The sequence below is a fragment of the Apium graveolens genome, chromosome 2, assembly GCF_009905375.1.
Source record: "Apium graveolens cultivar Ventura chromosome 2, ASM990537v1, whole genome shotgun sequence".
Lineage (NCBI taxonomy): Eukaryota > Viridiplantae > Streptophyta > Magnoliopsida > Apiales > Apiaceae > Apium > Apium graveolens.
The window spans coordinates 315132748-315157696 of NC_133648.1; the positions used below are offsets into that span (position 1 = coordinate 315132748).

At 34.8% G+C, this 24949-nt stretch overlaps 2 protein-coding genes and 2 long non-coding RNA genes across 7 annotated transcripts; 1 reads left to right on the forward strand and 3 right to left on the reverse strand.

Annotated features, from left to right (window-relative positions):
- Positions 1–77: 77 nt before the first annotated feature.
- LOC141708828 (uncharacterized) lies at positions 78–6184 on the reverse strand. Its single transcript, XR_012569669.1, has 6 exons — positions 6123–6184; positions 1962–2040; positions 1489–1696; positions 1286–1389; positions 1080–1196; positions 78–981 (listed from the first exon to the last, which is right to left on the reverse strand). It is a non-coding gene; the product is annotated as an uncharacterized LOC141708828 (long non-coding RNA).
- On the forward strand, positions 2062–6714 carry LOC141708826 (WAT1-related protein At2g37460-like). The gene is made up of 7 exons (XM_074512634.1): positions 2062–4917; positions 4993–5055; positions 5135–5251; positions 5414–5654; positions 5730–5891; positions 6062–6213; positions 6305–6714. Exons 1-7 carry the CDS (start codon positions 4727–4729, stop codon positions 6630–6632), a joined length of 1254 nt encoding a protein of 417 aa, XP_074368735.1. The 5' UTR covers positions 2062–4726; the 3' UTR covers positions 6633–6714.
- LOC141708829 (uncharacterized) lies at positions 6236–9127 on the reverse strand. The gene is made up of 4 exons (XR_012569670.1): positions 8959–9127; positions 8560–8819; positions 6807–6973; positions 6236–6383 (listed from the first exon to the last, which is right to left on the reverse strand). It is a non-coding gene; the product is annotated as an uncharacterized LOC141708829 (long non-coding RNA).
- Positions 9128–14477: 5350 nt separating this feature from the next.
- LOC141708830 (type I inositol polyphosphate 5-phosphatase 8-like) lies at positions 14478–20242 on the reverse strand. Of its 4 annotated transcripts, none has more exons than XM_074512638.1 (10): positions 20019–20242; positions 18830–18877; positions 18573–18735; positions 18217–18310; positions 17815–17919; positions 17158–17569; positions 16828–17024; positions 16571–16676; positions 16297–16445; positions 14478–15392 (listed from the first exon to the last, which is right to left on the reverse strand). In XM_074512638.1, the coding sequence occupies exons 2-10, from the start codon at positions 18845–18847 to the stop codon at positions 15143–15145; spliced, it is 1494 nt and encodes a 497-aa protein (XP_074368739.1). In that variant the 5' UTR covers positions 18848–18877; positions 20019–20242; the 3' UTR covers positions 14478–15142. The 4 variants fall into 4 exon arrangements, with proteins under 4 accessions (XP_074368739.1, XP_074368740.1, XP_074368737.1 ...); XM_074512639.1 differs by having other exon boundaries at positions 18217–18307; positions 18830–18880; XM_074512636.1 differs by having other exon boundaries at positions 18830–18880.
- Positions 20243–24949: the final 4707 nt, after the last annotated feature.

Here is a 24949-nt window from a genome sequence, read left to right on the forward strand (position 1 = left end):
GAGGCAATCCAACAAGGTAGAGTATTGTAGCCAGAAGAAGTGGCAAGGAGTTGCAAGTAATAAGTACTGTTGTCAGATCATGTGCTTAAAATTATAATCCAATGGAATAAGTAATCACTATAACTTTGCAAGAACTATTCTGTAGTCATAAACAATGTGAAAACAGAACTTCTTTAATGGTAACCAAGGAAAACAAGTGATACTTAGTACTTTGATATTTCATCATCCCTTTTTCCCCAAACAGAAAATTGTGCTCGTGTGATGGGGTCAAGTGTTTATATGCTACTTGTCTCTGTTGCGCGTGCTTGGAGGTTCATACCTGGACATGCTTACACTAGAATCCAGATGTTGAGCTTACATGTACTTGTGGTATAACATACATGAAAAGAAGCAACGTTTCGTAGTGGCATCACTGTAGAAACAGTTTATGTCCGAGTTCAAAATTCTGTTAAACATATAAAGACTAAACATTTAGTGTAAAAATAAGATTTGAGTTCATCTTAATTCGTGTTTATATGTCACGAAGGTGTTGGTAAGCTCTCACTCCCCGAATACCAACATTTGTCACAAGCATTTCTGGACTGTAGTGTGAATTGTAAAGTTAATTTTAAGAAAACAGTCCTAGTTTTTAAGGATTGATTTAGCAAATATAGGATTAAGTATATCTAAAATACTTATTTAACATTAATATATTTACATGTAATTAGTTATGTCTAATACATATACTGACAAATTGTCATGTGATCAAGAAGTAACCAACAATTAACAGTGCCTCCCTCTGTAGGCGCAACCACTACCAGTACCACTTCCTGCTACATCTCCTAGATCAAACAAGTCAAGCTTCCATAGCTAAGAAGATTTATTGTGAGCTTGAACCTTATAAAGCACTGGTTCCTTATAAATATGCTATATCTCTTCCTTGTTAACAAAGTTTTAAAAGTTGACCTCATCAATTTGAGAACCCGTATTGTTCTCACATGACTGTCAAAACAATGAAGCGTGAGAAATATTGGAAAAAATATAATATCAAAATAACATTTCTTAAAATACTGATCACTCGTTAAATAAAATAAATTTACCGCCACTTGTAATTTTCCGGTTCCACCTCTGCATACTCTCAAGACTCATTGCAAGTGTGTGCTCCTCATAGCAAACCGTACTTCTTCTGGTAGAATTACCCCACAAGTCCACAAGGTCTGTTAAATGTGTTATTGAGTTTAAAACATGGAGTGATAATCGTGAATACTGAAAGGCTGGCCTGTGATCCAAGAAAATATGTGCTTACACTTTTTTTCTAATTAGCAATTTAATCACTAATTAAATCTTCTTGCTTCACTTTACCATTCATTTTAAACTTAGTCCGCAGGAGGGTAGCAGGCTTAACGACAACTGAATAAATCAAGAAAAGAAACAACATTTTTAGGATTTTTACAATATGCAAAATATGTTTAAAAAAAAAACCAATATGCAAAAAATCAGATGTTTCACCTGAGCTTACAACAATAAAGCCTGCTAGTAAAGAACTTTTAGAAAGTAGTTTCAAGGTCAGTTCAGCAGACAATAGTACTTAAGAAACCAACTTCACTGGAGTTCACAGGTCCTTGGATTAGTTTCAGCCGGATTCTCAAAAGGACAGCTTGCTAAAAAATTGGAAAAAATAACCATTCTAATGTTTTGCAGCAAGAACCCAGTCCCTCTACAAACACACACAACACAAAAATTACAAATTTACACACCTAAACGGTTACATAATAACAGAATCATCAGTGTTGCAATAATGCACATGCAAACAGAAAAAAGAATGAAAGAGCATATCATATACAGTAATAAAATCTGTAAATTCCAAACTTAAAAAAAAAGAAAGAACTTTCCTTGAAATTAAATCAAACAAAAGCCTAACTAATATGTATAACCTTGTTTACAGGGTAATCAGAGCCTTTCTGTAAGTTGCAGGACTTTACCTTGTTGTATGGGTAGGTAAGAGCAAAGATTACAAGTCTGAGTTCGAGTCCATGTGAGATGACAACAAAACAGCAAACTCTGAAGATATGATAGAAGCAAGTAACAACAAGGACAAAGACAAGATTATAACCATAAATGAATTGTAGTGAATGAACAACAATTATCTTATTGTGAGAGGCAATCAAATAAGGGAGAGTACTGTAACTAGAAGAAGTGTACAGGAGTTGGCAATGCATTCAAGCAAATCATATCTTTCCTAATTGTCGGAACACCCCCAAGATCAGAACATGAATATAGTCCAGTGGAAATGTAATTACTATAACTATAACAGATGGAACTTTTATATTTCTGTATCACTCCACTTTCCCTTTTAGAAAATTCTGGTAAAAGATATAAAAGACTGTAATGTGACCTTTTACTAGTTAATCTTTTTTGTTTTTTTATATTTTCCGAAATAGGTAAGCTTATCACTCCCTCATACAAACATATGTCACATGCATTTCTGAACATATTAACAGAATGAAGAGTTCCTTTCTGGAGAACAAACACGTACTTCGACAAATATGACCAGTGATGAAGCAATGGATAACAGTCAAATTCTTCCCGCGGTTTTGCATATATTTACCTTTATCCCTTAGTTTAATTCCCTCCTAATCAAAACACGAGTAATATTCCCTAAATTAAAAGCAAATGCAGCAGTATTATAGCCACCTTTTTGCTCCCATCTATCGTGATATATCTTACTCTCAGTAAGTTAAAATATTCAGATGTTACATGAGTCGTTGGTCTAATGATGAAGAAGCTAAACCCACACTGCAGATGCTGCGTGGTATTTGTCCACGACACAAAAGTTTTACTATAATAAATTTTCAATCAATGGTCACGACACAAAATTTCCTTGTATTCGTTCTAGCAGCACTTCTCATTGGTTCAACAATGATAATAACCTTAGAAGCGCGACCCAAAATCATAGACTACAATCCACTCAGAAAAGCACATGGCACTCGCAAAAAAGAGGATCTTCCCAAACCTGGTTCGGGGGAGGCAACCCCATATAATCGAGGTTGTAGTTCTATCAAGTATCAACAGATGTCGCTGTGGTTCAAATTAAGTTCATCATGGCCAAGTGATTGCAGAAGGAGTGCACCACGACGGTGTTACCATATACAATATTATTATTGAATAGTTCCATTATTATAATAGTTTCCTTTTTAGGATGATTTCCATTATTACTGTTTGGTTGTTCGAGTTCTATTTTAGACCTTCTATTGCAATCATGAATAAGTTTTATTATAATAAAATCGTACTTTTATCTTTCTCTCTAACTTTGGTTTCGCTCTAAATAAACCATTATTCTATTGCAATCATGAACAAGTTCTATTGTATTAGAAGTTTTTAGATTGTTTGGTTCATGACTCTGTTTTTTAATTCGTTTGGATGCTCTTGTTTATGATGTTATAACTTTTAAATTTGTTTGACAACGTGGCTCCGTTTCTTGTTTGATAAAATCTTGACTTACCATCGTGTTTAAGAAGGAATGTTAATATATATAATATTATTATTACTAGATAGTTCCGTTATTATAATTGTTTCTTTGTTAGGATGATTTCAATTATTACTGTTAACAAGTTTTATCATCATAAAACCTTATTGTTCTATTTTCTCTCTGTACTTGGTCAATTTCAACCATTATAATTATGTTATGGTGCTAACATAGAAATTGATTTGTGTACAGTAAGGCCGGAGATGACAAATGCAATGCTTGAAATATTATTCTTTTTGCCTCATTGAGAAATATCACAAATGTTTGGAAAAGCTATTCATTTTGCCATAGTAGTTCATTACCTCTTAGTCTCTACTCTCTGTTATACAAGTCGAGAAAAAATGACATTGTCGCAAATAGAAATCATTCAGAAGGAATAATTTTTACTTGTTCTACAGACTATTTAGGCAGTTACTGACCAGAATATACATATTCTTAACAAAAATAAAAAGCAGCCCCAACATTTACAGTGCACAGTGAAATTTAATATCAGAAATTTACATGCATTATTATTGTATGTTGACGATTGCATATATCATGTATGTGTGTGGAGAGATGTGAATCTAAAGGGTGGGCATGTAGAAGGGGAAGTGTTGATCGTGTTACACGTGTACATGCAAATGCGTCCACAGGTTGATGCTATTCATTATTGAATTTGTGGATATTCACAAATGCAATGATGAATATCCTTATATATGGACAATGAAATAAGAACTATGTGTAATACTGAGGTCAGATAAATTTACATGCAAATGCTTCCAAGGGTCGCAGATTTTGTTTCCTAGGAAAATGCTACTCTCTCTCTCTCTCTCTCTCTCTCCCTCTCTCTCTCTCGCTCTCTCTCCCTCCCTCTCTCTCCCTCTCCCTCTCTCTCTCTCTCTCCCTCTCAACTCTCTCTAAACTTTATAGTTGTTTTTAGAAAAAAAACTAATAAAATTTTGTTAGTTTAGGGTCTTCATTTCTCTCCATTCCGTTTCTACTTCATAAAATTACTCAACTTTCCTATGTTAGGACAACTAATTTATTCTGGTTCCTGCTATTTTTTTATTACAAACCTCATCATAAAAAAATATAAGCACCTTGACATCCATTTCTTCTCTTAAGGTAGTTAATAATATTTCATCCCATTCACTCCATCAAAGTGTTTAAGTAACTTTAACAAGTGGCTGGATAGTAGAGGTCTAGCGAGTTTCTCTTGTCTTGTTGTTTACACAACAGAGCATGTCAAAAAGCAGAGTGTTTACAAGGGTTAAGCCCTTTCTTGCAGTCCTGTTCTTGCAGTTTGGGCTAGCAGGAATGGATATTATTTCCAAAGCTGCACTCAATGAAAGGATGAGCAATTATGTGTTTGTTGTTTATTACCACGCTATTGCCACCGTTATTATTGCTCCTTTCGCAATCATCCTTGAGAAGTCTCTCTCGCTTTCTTTCTCTTTGTTTCATTAGTTATAACATAGGTAAAAACATCTAAATTGATCTTTGTACAGGAAAGTGAGGCCAAAAATGACAAAAGCAATGTTCGGAAAGTTTATTCTTCTTGGCTTACTAGAGTAAGTTAATACTAATAACACCCTATGTACTTGGTGTTTGTGAATCTTCATGTCAGAAATCATATTGCTAATTTTGCAGACCAGTTATTGACCAGAATCTCTATCTACTGGGGATGAAAAACACAACTGCAACGTTTGCAGCTGCTCTATGTAACATTTTACCTGCCATTACATTTGTTGTCGCTTGGATTTTTGGGTAAAAATTATGCAAACTTTTTACCTACTTCAATTGTTCGGAAAAAATGATGATTTACTATAAAAAGAGAGTTATAATGTAGGATACCACATATTACAGCTACCCGTGCTATACTAAACCATTCATAGTTTTGTTTTAGTAAATATGTGTAATTTTTGGCAGGCTTGAGAAGGTTAAGTTGAAGAGTATTAGGAGCCAAGCTAAGATAGGTGGCACACTGACTACTATTGGAGGAGCCATGCTCATGACGCTGGTGAAAGGGCCAGTTATTCATCTGATATGGACAAAAGGAAAAACCCCTCATCTTTCACAAAGTTCTAAAGTAGATCTTAAACATTCAGTAATTGGTTCCCTTATGATCACTGCTGGATGCTTCAGTTGGGCTTGTTTTATGGTTCTACAAGTGAGAATTTATATATATTCTGTAATTAAAATTTACCAAATTTGCTATGAAAATACTAATTTTGTCCTGCATCAGTCAATTACACTAGAGACATATCCTGCTGAGCTCTCTCTAACAGCTTGGATATGCCTGATGGGCACAGTGGAGGGGGCTGCAGCTGCACTGGTAATGGAAAGGGGAAATCCTACTGTTTGGTCCATCAACTTCGACACTAAACTACTGGCAGCTGTCTACAGTGTAAGGACTTTTTAAACAAAATTTTATACAGATCGTCATTTATCTACTTGTACTAATGGTCTTTGCCCAGGGGCTGAGGTTCCCACGCCAACAGGATCCGGGGAAGTTGCTGATTTATTTACTTGTACTAATTTAGTTAAATCTTACAATATGTTTGATGAACTATGCAGGGTGTATTTTGTTCAGGACTCGGTTATTATGTTCAAGGAATAATAATGAAAGAGAGAGGACCTGTTTTTGTGACAGCGTTCAGTCCACTAAACATGATCATTGTGGCTGTCCTCGGATCCTTCTTCTTAGCGGAACAAATATTCCTAGGAGGGTAAGTACCAGACAAACATACAAACAATATATAGTCACAAATTTAAATAAAAGTATAAGAGCCTAACTAATACGTATACCTTTGTTTACAGGGTCATCGGAGCCTTTGTGATATCTGCAGGACTTTACCTTGTTGTGTGGGGTAAGAGCAAAGATCACAAGCCCCAGGACCTGTCAATAGACAACGAAAAAGAAGAAAAAACTGAAGAAATGATAAAAGCATGCAGAATCAATGATGAGAAAAATCACAAGGTTCTTTCAATAGATAACGAAAAAGAAGTAAAGTCTGAACAAATGATAGAAGGAAGCAGGATCAATGATGAGGAAAATTACAAGGTTCTTTCCATAACTGAATCTAAGGAAGAATCAAAGGAAACAGACAAGAGTTCAATAAAGCTTTTAGGTTTTCCTTTTCTCTGAATAGAATAACTGTAAAAAACTTATTTTAAGGCATGCTCGTTTTCTGGGAATTGGTATGAAGATCAAGTATATACATAAATAAAAGCGCTGATAAAATATCCCATAATTTACTAACTATCAACAAGGTAATATATAACTATGCACATCGTTTGATTAATGATGAAGAAGCTATACCGCATTACTCCATATTGCATTCCTTAATAATCGTTCAAGACAGTCATGTTGTCAAGAAACTGCTTTGTGTCCCGGTGTCAGAAATTATACAGTTGCCATACCCTGTTGGAGAGTAAAGTTCTATGGAGTCCGCCTTTTAATTGGAGTCCTCGGAGTCCATATATGTTCTGCAAGTAAAATATAGCTTAAAATATTGTAAAACATTTTATTTTTCGAAAAACATCACTATTCTATTAAAAATCTTGTAGATTGCATACATTTTACAAGCACGACATTGCAAAAATATATTATTCTACAAAATATGTTTAATTTGCAGAACATAAATGTTCATGTTGCAGAACATATTGCAGAACATACATATTGTACTGTAAATATATGAGATTTGAATGATTTTGTTGAAGTTATGCTATTTGTGTAACATGTTTTGCAAAATAACACGTTTTACAATATATTTTATTTGCAGAACGTAGATGGACTCCGAGGACTCCGACAAAAAGGTGGACTCCATAGAACTCAGCCCCCCTGTTGGATTTATATAAATAAATGATAACTGATAAAAGATATTCTAAAAGAGTAAACTAAAACGGAACTATTTTATTATCTGAAGCCATACTACTATTAAAATACATTATAATTCACCTCTTTATAGAGGTGTACATTTAACCAATACACCTAATAAATAGGTAACCCTAACCTTAATAATAATTCAAAAACTACATTATCTAATAAATATTTAAACTCTATTTCTAACAACCTAATCAAAATCAATCCAAAAAACAATTCAAATAATTTTGAATTATTATTTCCAACATACCCTCAATGGATAGTAAGCTATGAATAGAAAGATATGGGTACTTTTAATGCAATTGTGCACTCCTCTTAGCAACATTACTGATTCTGAAAGGAGTGGCCCCCAAGTCTTTGTCGGATGTTTTATTGAGTTCAAACTTGTTTGCTGCATTGAATTGTTAGTAATAAATCAAGTTATTATGCATTTTAATTAGTACAAGTTCCTCAGATTTTTCAAAACACCACAGCTCTTCTATCATACAAAAGTTAAATATGTGTGCGTCTGCACTTGGGACATATGATGCAGTTTCTGTGACCTGATACTATCTATGCATGTGACAGGAATGCCAAGTAACAGATGTAGTATAAACAAATCTAGTCATTCCTTTATGTGCTAATTCTATAATCTACGTAGACGGACCATCCTAAGTTGAGATACCAATATATTGAAGGAAACTTGGAATCTTACCAAGCTGGTGTTTATTGCTTATTTGCTTCTATTTTTTATAAGGGAAGTTGGTCCTGCAAATCCGTCAGAGTTGGTAAGATAATTCTAGGTTGGAGGAAAACTTAATCTATATTTTTCGGATCCCTCAAAAATACGGCTGCCTCCTTGATCTTTCTCTAACTGCAAATAGGCAAACCATCAATAGAAATTTTTTTGGTGCAAACACTTGTTTTCTATTTGTCTAGTCACTCATTTCATCATCTAGCTTGACTTCAATTTACATTTTAAACTAGTACGGAAATGGAATTTATTTAAGAAGCTTAACTAGACAATTGGATAATTGCAGAAAAGGAAAACTACAGTTTATAATCCAGAAAACGATCTTACAAAATGATTGAAGAAAATATTAATCCGAATAATGTATATCACTTGACTAAGCCAATTATAGTTCTATCGACTACTTTAAATCTTACATCAGTAAATTAATATTGGCAATGGAGTGATGAAAAAGCTTACTCATGATCCAAAATGTTACAAGGAGGAGTTGTTTGTCTGGGAACTCTACGCAGAAGAAGAAATTCAGTTTTCTTGTTTATCTCAAAGACATCCCTACTTGACGTAAAGGGAGGAGGGAGATACCGCTACACCAAGAGGTGTTGGGTTCATGACACCCATACTTGCTTTTACCTAGTCTCCCTGTTTCTGTACAGAGACAAGTGAGTGCAAATCAAACATAGTGTGGGGTTGTGCGATGTCATACTCATTATTCTGCACCCCTGCAACAACAAAGAACATAAAAAAATAGATAAAAAGGCCATAGCCATCTATCTGTACTTTCAATAAAAATATGAAAATTGTGCAGAAAATCGATTTACAAGATATCATAATTAACGTGTAGATACATGTCATGAATACCTTGTTACAAAGGTATTTTACTCCCACGAGGCTCTTCCAATGCAAGAGACCTTCGGAAATCACCTAGTGATCCACTCTTCCACCCAAAAACGGGCTTTCGAAACGAGGGAATGTTTAAGATATAACATGATCCTAGGAGAACTCTGAACTTAACAATTTGAGCATGGGACAGCTCGGTCATATTCATGATTCAAGTAAAATAAAAACTTATATACATTGGATTTTCGAGAATGAGAAATGAGAAAGCTGTCTAACAAGAAACTTGTGATGCACCTTGCATGTTCAGAAGAGAGCGGCTTTGGACTTTGGAGAGTGTTTTCAAAGGCTGATGTCAAGAAACGGCTGATTTATTGACAAGCTTATACGGAATTTACGGGCCGATTTGGACTTTTTTGTACACATGGGCGTTCAGGGATCGATTAAATGCCTACTAGCAGCCCAGATAATGTTAAATGCCTACATTATCTTTTCTCCTTCTCAGGTCTTTTAGACAGATAAATTTTACTTTTTTTTTGCTAAATTAAATTTCACTTGTTTTTTTTTTGCTAAATTTTACTCGTTATTAACAAGGTTAAAAGAACTGGCCGCTTTTTCAAAAATCGCTCATAAATTTCTCAAAAATCGCTCAAAAAAATTTGTCCAATTTGACCAATTCCTGATAAATCATCTGGTTTTTTAAAATCGTAAATCAGTACCTTAATTAAATAATTCCAATTTCCAAAATCTGTAACCACGATTATTAGAGATATATTGCCTGATTTGACTTCTTGACTGACTGTAATTGAGATGTTGATCTTATAAGCTAGCCAAAGAAATGGTTTATCTTACCAAGTGAGAATCTATAAACTATACCAAAGGTGCCATAAAAAAATAGAGAGAAAAACATTTTTTCCTCCGAGGCAATTACACTAGAGAGTTGAGACATACTTAGTTATGACCTCGGTGTCACGCCCCGACAAATATCAACCTTTTTAAATGCGGGCTAGAGAAGCTATTTAAGTAGTCTTGACTTCACTGTGCAGTTTTGTAACTTCCCTTCTTTCGTCAATGGTCCGGATAACTTTAAAGTATAGCGGAATATTATGGAAGTCTTTAGAAGGCGCTTGGAGATTCAAGAAGGATCTAGAAGATGGCGGAACTTGGTGGAGCTTGGTGGAAATTTCCGGAACCTTCGAGAACTTGGGAGCTTTCTAAAGATTTCCTAAATGTACTTATGTACATTCTAGATAGATAGATTCTAGAATAATTTTGTATAGATATTTAGTGGAATAATCTAGAAGCAAGTGGGATGTACATGTTCTAGAATTCTCTCCAATTGGTGGAGAAGCCTATAAATAGGCGAGACCCCTCATTTGGAGAGGCATAGAGGAAGATAGTGGGATTGTGAGATTTGAGAGCAAAGTAAGAGCATTCAAGTGGAAGGCAAGTGAGATTGTCTAGTGAAGGTGAGTGCTAAATTTTGTAATACTAACAAAGGCTAGTGTGTGGATCAAGGGGATCCAATTCTTGTAATATTGGGTTACTAATAAAGAAAGGGTGTTTGTTAGTAAGAGTGTATGTCTAATATTATATTTCTCTCATATCCGCTGCATAAGTGTTAGGGCGACGCTTGGGGGTAAGGCTGTTCTAGTAGTTCGTTTGGTGGGCGACAAGCGCTAGACGCCGGCACCGTTGGACTTAGAAGGGGTCGAACTCTAAAGTCGTGACAATTTGGTATCAGAGCTAAAGGTTACGGAGGGCGTAATCTTGACACGAAGCATGGCGAAAAAGGTTGATGAAGTTCTCGTGGCGTTTGTCGCGGGCTTGGGGAAGCTGGAGGCGCGCATGGAGCAAATCGAGAGCCATTTCAAGACCTTGGAGGACCATGTATTTGAGGATCTTGAACGTGTGAAAAAGGAGGTCCAAGACTTGCAATTGAAGGAGGTGGCACGAGAGGAGCGGGTCACCAACTTGGAGAAAATGGTCACCGAAGCATGTAACGCCGTCAAGGTACAATTGGCTAGGATTTAGACGGGCATGCTTGGAGGCGGATTTAAAGGGGTCGAGGCGCAAAGGTTCGAGGCACCTAAACCCAAGGATTTCAATGGCGTAAGGGACGCCAAGGTTGTGGAAAACTTCCTTTAGGATGTGGAGAATTATTTCGAAGCGGTCGGCAATGTTGACGAGGCAACAAAGGTACGTACGGTTACCGATATCTTTGTGATAATGCTACTTTGTGGTGTTGTCAGAAGCACGCCAACATGGAGAAGGGAATTTTTCACATAGACACGTGGGGAGACTTCAAACGGGAGCTTAAGAGGCAATTTTACCCCAAAAATTTGATCTACATGGCGAGGAAGAAATTGAGGGAGCTCAAACATCGGGGCAACATAAGGGACTACGTGAATGAGTTCACCACCTTGATGTTGTAAATTCCAAGCATGATGGTTGAGGATTTCTTGTTCTACTTTATGGATGGACTACAAAATTGGGCAAAACAAGAGCTTCAACGAAGGAACGTCAAGGATGTAGATGAGGCTATAAATGTAGAGGAGTCCTTAGTGGAGTTTCAAAGGGAGTCTTCCAAATCAAATACACTTTATGAGGAGAGCGAAGAAGGTAGTGATGAGGAAGATGTTGGCTCGAGAAGTGGTAGTCCACGAAGGAAGCGCGATGCGGGGGCATCACCAAGTCATGGTCCAAGCGAGGGAAAGCCTAAGGGCTATATGCCGAAAAGGGGATGCTACGTGTGCAAGGGGGCCACACGTGATGGCGAAGTGCCCGAAGCTAGGGTCGTTGAGCGCAATGATCCAGCATGAGGAAGAGGGGCCGAGGAGGTTGTCGACCTTGGAAAGGGTGGAGGCACCACCGATGAAACCAAAGGTGACCTACCTTGGAAGTTTGAGGCTAGTTGAGGATGATCAACCCTCAACGAAGGAGGAGAAATGACGCCAATCCAAGGAGGGTAAGGTGGCTAAGAAGGTTGATAAGGGCGGCATAACTAAAGGGGGTCCAAAGTCTCCTAAGGGGAAAAGAGCCAAGGACAAAGGGCGTGTGTCGCCGGGAAAAGTAGGCATCCACGGGGTGTTGTCGAGGCGTCGCAGCAAAAATTGGAGCGCGAGTAAGAGAGGAGTCACCACCATTATCTCCAACAAGAGTCGAGGGTCGACGCGAGGTGAAGGAAATAATTGATGTGCGACTCGTAAAAATCAAGGGTTTAGCACCGAGTAGGCAATACTTGGTGATGTGGAAGGGTGTGACACCAAGCAAGGCAACGTGGGAGTTGGAGCCGAACTTGGAGCAACATCAAGAGGCATTGGAGCGCTATTGGGAGGCGAAGACGACGGCGAGGGCGTCGACGAATTTGGTGGGGGAGAGTGTCACGCCCCGACAAATATCAACCTCTTTAAGCGCGGAAGATTCTAGAGAAGACCGGAATGGTCTGGATGACTCTAGAATATAGCGGAATATTGTGAAAGTCTTTAGAAGGCGTTTGGAGATTCAAGAAGGATCTAGAAGATTGCGGAGCTTGGTGGAATTTTCCGGAAACTTCAAGAACTTGGGAGCTTTCTAGAGATTTCCTAAATGTACTTATATATATACTAGATAGGTAGATTCTAGAATAATCTTGTATAAATACTTAGTGGAATAATCTAGAAGCATATGGGATGTACAGATTCTAAAATTCTCTCCAAGTGGTGGAGGAGCCTATAAATAGGCGACACCCCTCATTTGGAGAGGCATAGAGGAAGATAGTGGGATTGTGAGAATTGAGAGCAAAGTGAGAGCATTCAAGGGGGAGGCAAGTGAGCTTGTCTAGTGAGGGTGAGTGCTAAACTTTGTAATACTAGTAAGGGGCTAGTGTGTGGATCAAGGGGATCTAATTCTTGTAATATTGGGTTACTAATGAAGAAAGGTTCTTTGTTAGTAAGTGTGTGTGTCTAATATAATATTTCTCTCATATCCGTTGCATAAGTGTTTGGGTGACACTTGGGGGTAAGGCTGGTCTAGTAGTTCGTTTGGTGGGCGATAAGCGCTTGGACTTGACTCTAAGGCCGTGACATAAGGCACAGTAGAAATGGTGTAGTTTGCCCGTGTAACCGAGGGGGAAATGTTGCGGTTTGGTGCCTTGCCTTGGACACTTCCTAGCAGTTTACTTTATATTTCCGGATAACGCTAGATGCACTTGTACTATGTTGGGTTTGCTAGCCGACCTTAACTTGATATTGTCTGTTTTGAGCCGAGCCCGCTTAGGTTTGTATTAGGCATATCCCAAAAGGCTTGGAGTTAATTTATCTGAGTGGTACTTGGGTTAACACCACCCAACATACTAAAGATGCACATAGCTTCGGGAGAAGATGCAAATGGCTCCCGTATCAGCAGCAGGTCAAGAAGGTTTTAATACGAGGAGGTGGACCTGGTAAAGGGCTGCATCTAAGACAATCTTAAATATAAAGTGTGTCAAAGTCCTTACTTTGTATGAAACTGCCAGGAGTTCAGTGTCGCATTTGAGCAACTAGTGCAATATTTCCATTTTCGGGTATGGGAGCAACTACACCATCCTGTACACTGCCCATCAATCATATCGAAGTAGGTCTCTAGTGTTTTTGCCTGAGAGGAAAAATGCTTCTTTCTTTCACCTAGTTGTATGGGGACTAAGAGCAAAGATCAAAAGTCCGATTCCTCGTCTGGAGACGAACAAAAAACAGCACACTTTGAACTGATGATAGAAGCAAGTAACACCATTAATGATGAGGAAACTAACAAGGTTATAACCTTAAATGAATCCACTGAAGAAGACAAGCAAACACACAAAACACCAGTTTGTCAAAGTTTTTAGGTTCCACAAAAGCATTTTCTCAGAAGGCGATCCAACATAAAGAGTATTGAAACAAGAGGGGAATAGAAGTTGGCAATGTACTGAAATTGTTGTCATCATTTTCCTAGTGCTGAATACTACTGCCACCACTTTCAGAACCTGTAAATGAGCCGATGGAACATGATAATTCTGTTACGTTTACTAATACTGTTCTCGTAATTACAACTTGTTCACAACAGCATTTGATAACAAGACATCAATATTATCAACTTAGTACAACAGGAGCTACTTGGCATATTTTTTGTATCACTCCTCTTTTTCCATTAGAAGGTTGTGTTTGGCGTGATAGCAAGTGTTTACCTGTTATCGGTTTGGTATGTCTATCTGTGCATGGTTACACTAGAATCGACATATTGAACTTACAGGTAGTCGGACATAAAACCTATGCTGTAAAAATACCGTCAAGCAAGCCTTTCCCTGAGGTATTATAGATGAAAAGATACAAGGGGTTGTACTAATATCTCTGCAAACTCCAATAACATTTATGCCTGAGATCGAAATTCTAATTTATGAAAGCCAGTTATTATTATTGGTCTTAATTTTCATTGATCTTAATTTGTGTTATATTTACCCAAATATGTTAGTAGAGCTCTCAGTCACCAAACACCAAAGAAGTAACAAACGAATATGAACGCGGGAAACTAATGTGCAGTACCGTAAATTTCTGATAAACGAAACATAGATTTCATTTAACTGACAAAATTGAAGTGATGAAGAAATGAACAACAATCAACAATTCTCCCCTGTGTTTCATACTACTACTAACGCTACCTTACAACTACTGATCTTACAAAACTATTTACCTCTATTTACCTTTCTTTCTATTTTCCAACTAATTCTCTCTAAAGTTCAAACAAGAAAACACACTCTTCTGCAATAAAAACTGCGAAAGCAAAAATTCCTAAATCAAAAGGCTTAAGCAGCAGCATCTGGCCACCTTATGTTCATATCTCTACATGAATGTACATTCTCTGCAGTCTGCACTTCCCAAGGGACGGCCATAATCTTCTACTACGACATTATTGTATGAGTAGATAAAATATATGCTTCTGTGATGTTCCCCTGATCAAACCATGTATCAATCATCCGTAGGCACACTGGACGTGATCATCTATCAATATGTATAAAAGCATTGACATGATCTCTTGTAATATAATTTGAACACTATAGCATTGTTGGATCGATAATGAAGAAGCTAAACCCACATTGCACATATGCAATCCCTTAACATTTAGCTGAGACAACTGTATTCTCAGTGACATGCTCCATGGTGGTTGTCTAGGTGTCAGAAGATCAATAGTTATGTTACCTTCAGTTGATGGTTACTCATGAAGCTGTGACTGGAAACCTGTGGGAGCTTTTTATGTAACTCTGTGCTCCTCTTAACAACAATGCTTCTTGTGGGAGAAGTAGCCCACACGTTTCGTTGGACGTGTTACTGAGTTCAAACTTGTTTGGTGCATTCATCTTGACTGAAAATAATGAACAGACCGGTCTGTGATCCGAGAACTTGGACTCGACTCTTTCATACCATATTTGCTTCAGTCCTTCTCCTTTCCAAAGTATTCTGTCACACCTGTTTATATTGCCAAAATTCATTAATATTACATCAATCTTTATCCAGTGAACAATTATAAACATTTACAGTTTAATTAGTACAAGCTCCTCAGATTGTGCAAAACACCAGTAATTTTATGCCACGAATTGTTCTTATGCTTATTATAAACAGCGAAGGATATGTATCAGACTGCACATAAACGACATGTTCTATTTCCAAGTAGGAATTCTCCCTACAGTAATTTAGTAGTTGTGCAATACATTTTTATCTAAGGAGTACAAGAATAATATATCTATCCGAACTCAACCGCGTTAAAAATCTACACAATGTAGTACTGTATGTGATGTCATAGCATTCATACATTTTGTCTTTGATTTGTCTGAACATATCTAGATATTTCAATTAACTAATCGTAATCTAGTTGAAATAATATGGATTTATATGTTTATGGTATAATCTAATTGATTCCCTTGTCAGGTTGTGGTTGGCAGTTCTAAAATGAGGGAATTAGAGGGGAAAACTAATACAAGTTGCCAGTTGAGTATCCTACCTAATGCAATAGGGAATGCAACTAGAGGATTGTATATTTGAAATATAAAAAAACAGAGAAAGTCAACTTCTAATTTTGAAATTATGTAGCAACTAAGATTTAATCTGTTTTAGACTTTTAGTGAGAGGCATTAGCAACGGAAGATGTATCGTGTAAAATGCTGTTCTAAGGAAACAGCCTCTCCGCTCCTTGGAGTAGATAAGGTCTACGTACAATTAACCCTACCCTGCTAGTGGAACATACGCAATATTGTATAGATTTTATACGCGGGAAACACTTATACAAGTATATTCAAAATGCAGAAATACCGTTCAGAGTTAGAACTAATGAATTTTTTTGGTTCTCTAGGCAAAAGAAATTTTGGAATCTTACCAAGCAGGAGTTCGTTGCTTCTCTTTAGAAAGGGAAGTTTGTCCTACATAATCGTCGGAGTTGATAAGATATTTATAGGTTGGAGGAAAGCTGATGTTGCCTTCTTCCCATCCCTCAAAAATACGGCCGGCTCTTTGCTCTCTTTTCAACTGCAAGTAGCCAAACCATTGGTTAGATAATTATTAGTGTCAAACCTTGTTTTCTAATTAGCAACTTAAGAAATCCAGAAAAGAACAAAAGCTGCAGAAAATTAGCAAAATATTAGATGTTATACCTGATCTTTCTCCAAGAGCGCCTGCCAGTCATTATTGTTGAGTAGCTCATTAGTGTCATCACCAGATACTAGTCGGTAGTTTAGATCTCCCAGCCAAATGATCTTACTACAATGATTAAAAACAAACTTAATCAGAATAATGTACATCAGTCCAAAGCATAGAGTGGACACAAGTATAAGAAATTCTAGCTCCATTAACTATTGTAATTTTAAATACTTCAATTAATATTGACAAGGGAATGATTTTGAAAGCTTACTCATGATCCAAAATGCTATCAAGGGGCTTTGGTTGTCCGTGCACTCCACGTGAACGAGGAAATTTTGTTTTCTTTAATATCTCCATGACATCCATATTTCTTTTTACCTCGTCTCCTTCTTTCTGTCCCGAGGCCAAGTGAGTGCAAACGAAACAGAATGTCGTATTGTGCAATGTCATGCTCATTGATATAGATCCCTAAAACAATACATAAAAAGGTTAGAAATAAGATAGACAGTTCATAGGCATATATCTGTAAATGTAATGAAATATATTTAGCATAGTCAGATCATTTTATAAGATATCATAATTAAAAAATATGCTTGAGTACCTTGTTCCCAAGGTATCCCATGATCCCTCTGCCAACGCAGGATACTTTTAGATTGCTGATATGGGAATACAAATCTGAGCGAACCCATACGCAAAGAAAAAGTCCCACCATTTGCTTACTTGCTGCTAGTGTATAACCATTTTGCGAGGAACAATCTAGCCCCAATGAGAAGGGAGGCGGCCTAGATAAATCTTCATCACAAAAGCTCGAATTAGGATCCACACTTGAATACCTTGCAAAATCTTCTTGGCTGAATTCAGCACCAGTGGTGAAATTGTAGTAATCAGGAGATTGTGAATCAAGATTTTGATTATTCAGAGCCTTTCGAATGATGGAAAGCCATTTGGCAGCTGAGCTAGTGTCCTCTGCACCCAAAACATTTCCTGCATTCAGGGGTACGATCTCCTGAAAGCTGATTCACAACACAAGGTAATACAAGGTTAGCAAACAGGTTATGAAACAAAACACAATACTTTAGTAAAAGAATATAAACTTGAATTAGCAACTATTAAAAAATTAAAAACTAAGTACTTGTTATGGACTTAATCAAAAGAAAGAAAATGTAAAAGCCGATTACTGTGACATACTATTACAATTATGCTAAACATAAAAGTTCCGAGATTGAACTGTTAGAGAAAGTCGGTGTAGCAGCAGTACCCGAGAACATAGATATCGGCCTGTGCATGAGTAGTCAGCCAGTGGTTCAAGTTCATGTCCTCCTTTGGTGATATTCCTGCAACATTCCATGTTCCCACCGCCATCCTACAAATTTTACACCTTATTAACCTCTTATATACTTTCAGATAACAAGCTCAATATCTCAGTTGTGACAAGCATTATCACTGAGTAATGAGTTACTGCCTAACTTAATATGTTATATTTACAGATAAAAATTTCAAAATTAGTTTGTTTCAATTTAGAGTATAGTTGTCTGATTTAAATCAACATGGTAGGCCTAAAAATGTCTGAATATAATATTTTTTTGGCTTTCATTATTAATTTCAAGGGCTCTGCCCATGTAAAATCATAGTTTTAAGTGTAAAACTAACATTGACTCACCTGAGATTGAGTGGATCCGTGACCGGCGGCATCTCTGGGCTAAATCTTGAGCTGCCGATACTTTCATCCTTCGATTCTATCAGCCACTCTTCTGCTTATAAATATGATCATAAACTTAGATCAGGTTTGAAGGAAAAATTAAGCTTTTAACCACAGCTAAGTGAGTACGTATTTAAATTTCTGCGATTTACTTTTCTCTAAAATTGACAATTTTACTACTAGATAAAACATGAAATTCAATTACAAGTAATAGATGAAACCAGAGAATGAATTAAAATACGCTGTATTATTACTTGTTGACTATGTGACTAAAATAATGAGCACAAAGAAACAATTATGGACCACCAGAAACTCACCAGAAAATTCCTCTGGGACAATTGCACAGCTGTTTTCACCGGAGTAACCCATCCGTCCATCTCTTCTTTCCGGCATACCTTTAATCGAGTGATCCGAATGAAATTCATCAGCACCGCTCTGTATGTTCAGCCATTTCCTCACTACTTGCTTAGGCCATGAAGACTGCAAAATTCATAACAATTTCTCGAATCAAGAACATGTTACACTTCAACAACATCACATAACATAACAATTATCTACACATAACATCGCATACCTTAGATTGTCGCGCCATCTTTCTTGATCAATATCGCGATATCCAATGCTTCTGGTACAAGAATTATATCAGAAAAAATTTCCACAACATATCAAAGCCTATGTAAATGTGTTTCTAATCAAAACTGTAGAATGCACAATCTGTCATATTTAAAGAAGAGGCCTTATGAATGAGTTAATAAACTAAAAATATGCATTCAACTTGGAATAAAGTAAAGTCTAGTTGCTGTGCTAAATGGAGACAGCTTCTGAAGAAGAATATCTTACTGAAACACCACTAAATAACAAGAAATATTAACAGATATTTGTGAATTACATGCATAAAATATGCAGTAGACAGGGAAAGGTGAACAATAATATTAATTTTAATCTTGTTTTAAATTAACCTTGAGGAGTTTAGGACTTTACAGAGAGGAGCAGAGGGGATATTTTAAACAAGGGCTGCAGATGAAGCTGTCTACATATTTATATATTGAAGCTTTTTTTCGAGATCTCTGGAGATTAAAATGTCATCTAAAGGTGCCTTTTTCAAATTCATCTCATCTATGTAGTATAAAACTTATACTAGTAAGTAGTAACAAAGCTAAAAAAGATTACTTTCGAGATTTAGAGAATATTGTAAAATCTATAAAACATCATGACTATGCATGCATCTTAACATACTATCATACATTAAATTTTATGTTTTAGAAGACTGTTATGTTTAATTTAACTCGAAACACGACTCTAACTTGATTCGATTATTGACTCGATTTGTTCATAACGGATATAAAATCAAGAAAATGATTCGATTAAGCCATGTTTTGTAACTTGCAAATTGATTTTTATTATATTATAGTTAGTTTTAAAACGAAACGAAATTGATCCATCTGGTACGAACATAAAACATGACCCGAAATTTGAAATTGTCGCCCGATAAAGATGTAACTTAACGAAACTCCGAATCACAAGGTACACACATTTAAATTTAAAGATTGTTTCAGGCATGATCTTCGTATACCAGTGCACACGACTTCCGCGTCTTATCCGCCATACGTGGCTAAATATCATTCAATCTCGAAAGAAACCCAAGAAAGACTCGACACATAAGAAGCTATCAAACTAGAAGAATCAAGAAGTAGAATAAAAGGCACATATTGAAAAATGCAAACAAAAAAGCTGCATAACAAGAACCATGAGAATAAACTTACATGAAAAGAGAACAGAGTTACTAGAGTTGTTTCTGTTTTAACGACTGATGTGAAGTAGCAAGAAAGCTAGCATTTCCTTCTCCACTTTTTCGTGCTTTTGAGAGGAATGATTGACAGATTATACAGAAAAGATAGTGTACATCACATGTGAATGTAGTGTTTTTTCTTGAATAGTAGTGTTGGAAGAAGGAGAGTGAATGAAGTATGGGGAGGGTGGTTCCTAGGAAAAGCAATTTGGTGCAGCTGTTTCCGTATATATACAACTACTTAGACTCTAATCTGACGTTGAAAGATGGCCAGTGGAGGGACATAGGGACATGTTTCTGTACTTTCTTTCTACGTGTCGTTGGGTTGCCGTGCTAGCTCTTCGTTCAGACGCGTCTAAACTGATTCGGACACAGTTATGAAAAAAATATGAGTAATAACATATTTACCAAAAATAAATATTAATAAAATGACGTGACTTTCTGCATTCGCATAAATTTAATACCAAATTCCGTGAAAATTTCTCTAGAAACGAACGGAATTCCGGTATAAAAATTAAACGGACGGATACCTCTCATTTTTTACGATCAATATCAATAATCTATTCGAGCCACCGCCACCGGCAGCTAAACTATAAAAACATGCTAAGATGAAATTTTGGGGGGTATAATGGTCAGAAGAAGATTAGAATCTTGCTAAACTGTAACTGAAAAAACATTTTGTTGCTTTAAGTATGTCTTGTCGCCGCTTTTAGGCTAGGAGAAGCAGGCAAATGTTTGTTTTAGATTCATTTTCAGTTTTTTTAAGTACATTTTTTGTGACCAGACGGCGTGGTCTACTGCAGTTTAATGTTTAAATTTCAAGTTAAGGAAAGTGTTATCTATTTAAATAATGTGTAACCAATCTATTTTACAGTTTAATAAAAATTCATATACATTAACTCATTAAGTTAAACATCGACAAAACCGTAAATTGAATCATATTTTTAATCGGTATCGCCATAAAAATTAGATTACTATCTTTTTTATAATTAACATATTCACATACATGTCGTCGTACAGACGAGATTCGAATTTTGGAAAAATAATCAGTTAATACTAGCAGCTCACCGATAAATCATTGTCTTTCTTGTCAAGGTTTACGACTTTTTTAATATTAAAATATATGTTACGAATTTCAAAACATTCAAGTTATAGATGTAACATTTGAACACATAACAAACTGGACATCTCGTTAAATTATAAAATTTAATTACTGAAATACGTATTCTATTGAGCCTGTTATCCTTATAACATTCTTGTCGGACTATTTAATTTTATTTCTCGACCGGCCTATAACAAGGCACTACTCATCAGAAGTTGATTATATTTGACAACTCGTATAACAAAATTTCTAGGTCTATAAAGTGAGATCAAGATGAAAACGAAACTAGATCCGGAAAAATTAAAATGATACATTGACAGCACGCTTAGTTTAATCAAGTAAGAAAACAAACGTGGCTAGGTGTCCGAAAAGCTTATGCAACCTTGGCAATTTATTAATACGGTCTTTCTAATATGTGTCCAAAAGCAAACAATAAATACTAAATTTTATGAGTTTGGTACATTTTTATTGTTGAAATTATTGTAAATGCAGGGATCCATCAATATTTATGATTAGATAATCAATCAAAATACAAGAGTTAATACTTATTGTGTGCTCTTGGGCACATATTAGAAAACCCGTTATTAATAAATTTATAGTTAAAGCCTAGTGCCTAAATATGTAATTAGGGAACAATTATAATTTTGTGTCACATTCTTTGTATTAGGAAGATCTTATGTATTACCTCCACCAAGGCTGCTGCAGCCACCTGTTTGCTTTAGTTAATTAGGTCTTAATCGAGTGTTTTGCTAGTGTTAACTATTAACTAATACTAGTTATTTGCTACATGTGACTTGTACCTTTTCTTTACAAATAAAAATTTTAATTAATAGTTTATTCTTTGTCATTCCAAATTCTGATTTCGATCTCCGCTCATCCCGAGAATTTATGAGAATAAATACTCATTGTTAAGGTTATAAATCATATTTTAAAAAAATACCTCGATATGATAATTGTTATTATGTGAATTTACATTTTTTATCCTATATATATTTCTCTCCTGTAGATTCTCTCCTTAAAACAGAAAGAAATTGAGATCTCCGTAATTTTCGAATATATATTTCTCTTTTTGTAGTTTTTCTCCTCGAAACAGAAAGAACTTGAGATCGCCCTGATTTTCGAATTTAAATTTTTTTCTTTACGTACTACTAAAATATATATGTTAGTGAATTTTTTTCTCAACACGGTGTAAGATAAAAATAAATATGAAGTTTATCTTTAAAAAATATAAGTGGAAAAAATAAGCAAAATTGTAGAATTCAATTATAAAGCAAAATAATCGTCCAACAATAGTTAATTAGAAGATAAACTTGAATTTTAAATTTTGTACACTTTTATTTATATCATACATTGTTTATATAAAAAAATTCGAGCCTTTCGTACTAATTATAGTATTATTCTCATACAAATATAAACAAGTAAAATGAAATGGAAAATATTGTTTACATAGCTTTCGTTTTGATTTTCACACACATTTAAATATGGTTTGACCAGCTAGTTATAATTATTTTTTATATTTTTTTTTATAAATAAAAATAGACAACTTATATTTTAATTCACAAAAAAATTAGTATCATATTTCTATGTAGCCGGTCAAAACATATTAAAATATGAGCAATAATTAAAGTGACAAATAAAAAAATAGAAAAAATAGTGTTTAAGATTTTGCCATATTCGTAAATAGGTCAATCATTCGCCTTCTGTCGAATTTACTTCGTTATAAACATTTTGTTGACTAGAAATTTTTGCGCACCATAATGAAGACTCGGGACATTGGCTGTTATATTGGTCAACTTTCTGCTTAACTTGAAGGGTGTTTAAAACTACTTGACTTTGTCTGAATCACGTAAATTCGTCCCTCTCAATTCTTTATCTTTGCGAAAAATGGTTCATTACGCATTTTAAGGATTATATATAGTATAATTTTATAAATTATTATATTTTATACTATTCTGAATAACAATTTATTATTTAACCTTTTATTGAGAAAAAAAAATAAAAATAAATTATAGAATTATAATTTATATACGCCTTAAAATACATGCCGAGCAGTGAAAATGAATAAAGAAATGACGGAGGTAGTACCATGTATACCTACGCGAAAGATTGAAAGGGCAATGTTGTAAATTGGTAATCCATGCAGCCAAATGGACAATTTCTAAGACAAATTCGAATAATAATAGACATGTTGAATTTAATTTAGAGGTGTGTTGACTTTAATATTATCAGACAATTCAACTAGTTGAAATAAGATGAGTATCTCTGGCTTTGCTATTGGCTGACAAGTTAATTCTATATTACATACTACTTTGGTCCCGTCCCCAGTAAAATGTTCGGTTCTGTCCCTAATTTTAATTGCGTTTTAATTTTCTAAAAATTAAATTAACTAATTTTTGTCATGTATATAAAAATTACTCCCTCCATTTGTAAATAACAGGTTCTTAACTTTTTGGTTCAAACTTTTAGATGGGTTGACCATGTATTTGAAATAACTTTTAATTTTTTTTCTAAAAAAAAGTATTGAATTGATAATTTTATTTTAAAAAAATTAAAAAAATATATTTTAACTAAAAGGCCAACCAGCCTAAACATGTGTGTCAAAAAGTCAAGAGACTGCTCCCCTGTCCCAAAATATAAGTCCGTTTAAATTTTTACGTATATTTTAAAGTGCATAAAAATTGTAATTCCGCTTACTTTTTTTCTAAAATTTCTAATCATGAATTAAAATTTAATATGTATAATTTTATTTTGAAAAAAAAATTATGAAATTATTCGTTTTATTTAATTCAAAATACGCGTAAAAAGTCAAAATAACTTGCATTTTGGGATGAAGTGAGTATTATTTAAAAACAGAGAGAGTATTTATTAGTATTTTAAAAAACTGAAAGTTATATTTTAAAATAGACTAAATTTACTTTTCAAAGGTATAACTTTTTTATCTTTTACAATTTTGTGGTACATATAAATTTTAATAAAATTATAATTCGTTTGACCGGTCAAAATGAACATATATTTAGGGATAGAAAGAATATACATCATTACATATTTTGAAAATCGAAATTATAATCGATTTATCGAGAGATTTTTGAAATTCAAATAGTTTATCATCGATTTCTATAATCACGAGAGTATATGATTATTTATTTTATAAAATTTAGTGAACAATTGAGAGGAACATCAATGCATGCAGCTAAAATTCCAAATTCTTTGGAAAATGTACATGGTCCAGCTTCGGATATTTCTTTGTTTCACACTATTTTCTGTGTGTGTATGTATAAACTATAAACCAATTAAAAGTCTCGAATTCGAAAATTAAAAGGGTCATAAAATTGGAATATCCACTTCGCATTTGTGTCCCTTGTTTGTAATATTGCTCTTGACTTTTATGGTCTTCTTAACTCTCCATTCGTCTACGTTGTCTTTTATTATTACTAAATATATCATATTTGCTTAGCAAATTAATTATACAATTTAGTTAACTTTGTAATTCTTTTAAATTTTAAAAAAAAAGTTTACATAGATTTTCACATATATTTTATATAAGAATTTTAATTTTTTATTCTGGATTCTACATAGAAATTTAAATCCCAAGAAAATTTTTGGTGGAAATAAATTTTTTAGAAACAATTATATTCAAATATAATATTAGATTTTTATTTTTGTCATTTTTTCATTCAGGGTTAATGACATGTTTAAACTATTTTTATATAAAATTAACAAAAATGATATTTTCTGAAAAGTTATCCAACTTTAACCGCTGAAATATCAAATTGTAAGTGCAGTATTAAGTCTAGACCGCGCAA

Excerpts from the sequence above, each read along its gene's own strand:
- LOC141708830 (XM_074512638.1), bottom strand. Across the intron at positions 17,920-18,216 it reads ACGGATCCACTCAATCTCAG|GATGGCGGTGGGAACATGGA; the intron begins GTGAGTCAATGT and ends TAAAATTTGTAG. Across the intron at positions 16,446-16,570 it reads CGCTCTTGGAGAAAGATCAG|TTGAAAAGAGAGCAAAGAGC; the intron begins GTATAACATCTA and ends GGCTACTTGCAG.
- LOC141708826 (XM_074512634.1), top strand. The coding sequence starts at position 4,727 with ATGTCAAAAAGCAGAGTGTTTACAAGGGTTAAGCCCTTTCTTGCAGTC. Across the intron at positions 5,655-5,729 it reads CTTGTTTTATGGTTCTACAA|TCAATTACACTAGAGACATA; the intron begins GTGAGAATTTAT and ends GTCCTGCATCAG. Across the intron at positions 5,892-6,061 it reads TACTGGCAGCTGTCTACAGT|GGTGTATTTTGTTCAGGACT; the intron begins GTAAGGACTTTT and ends TGAACTATGCAG.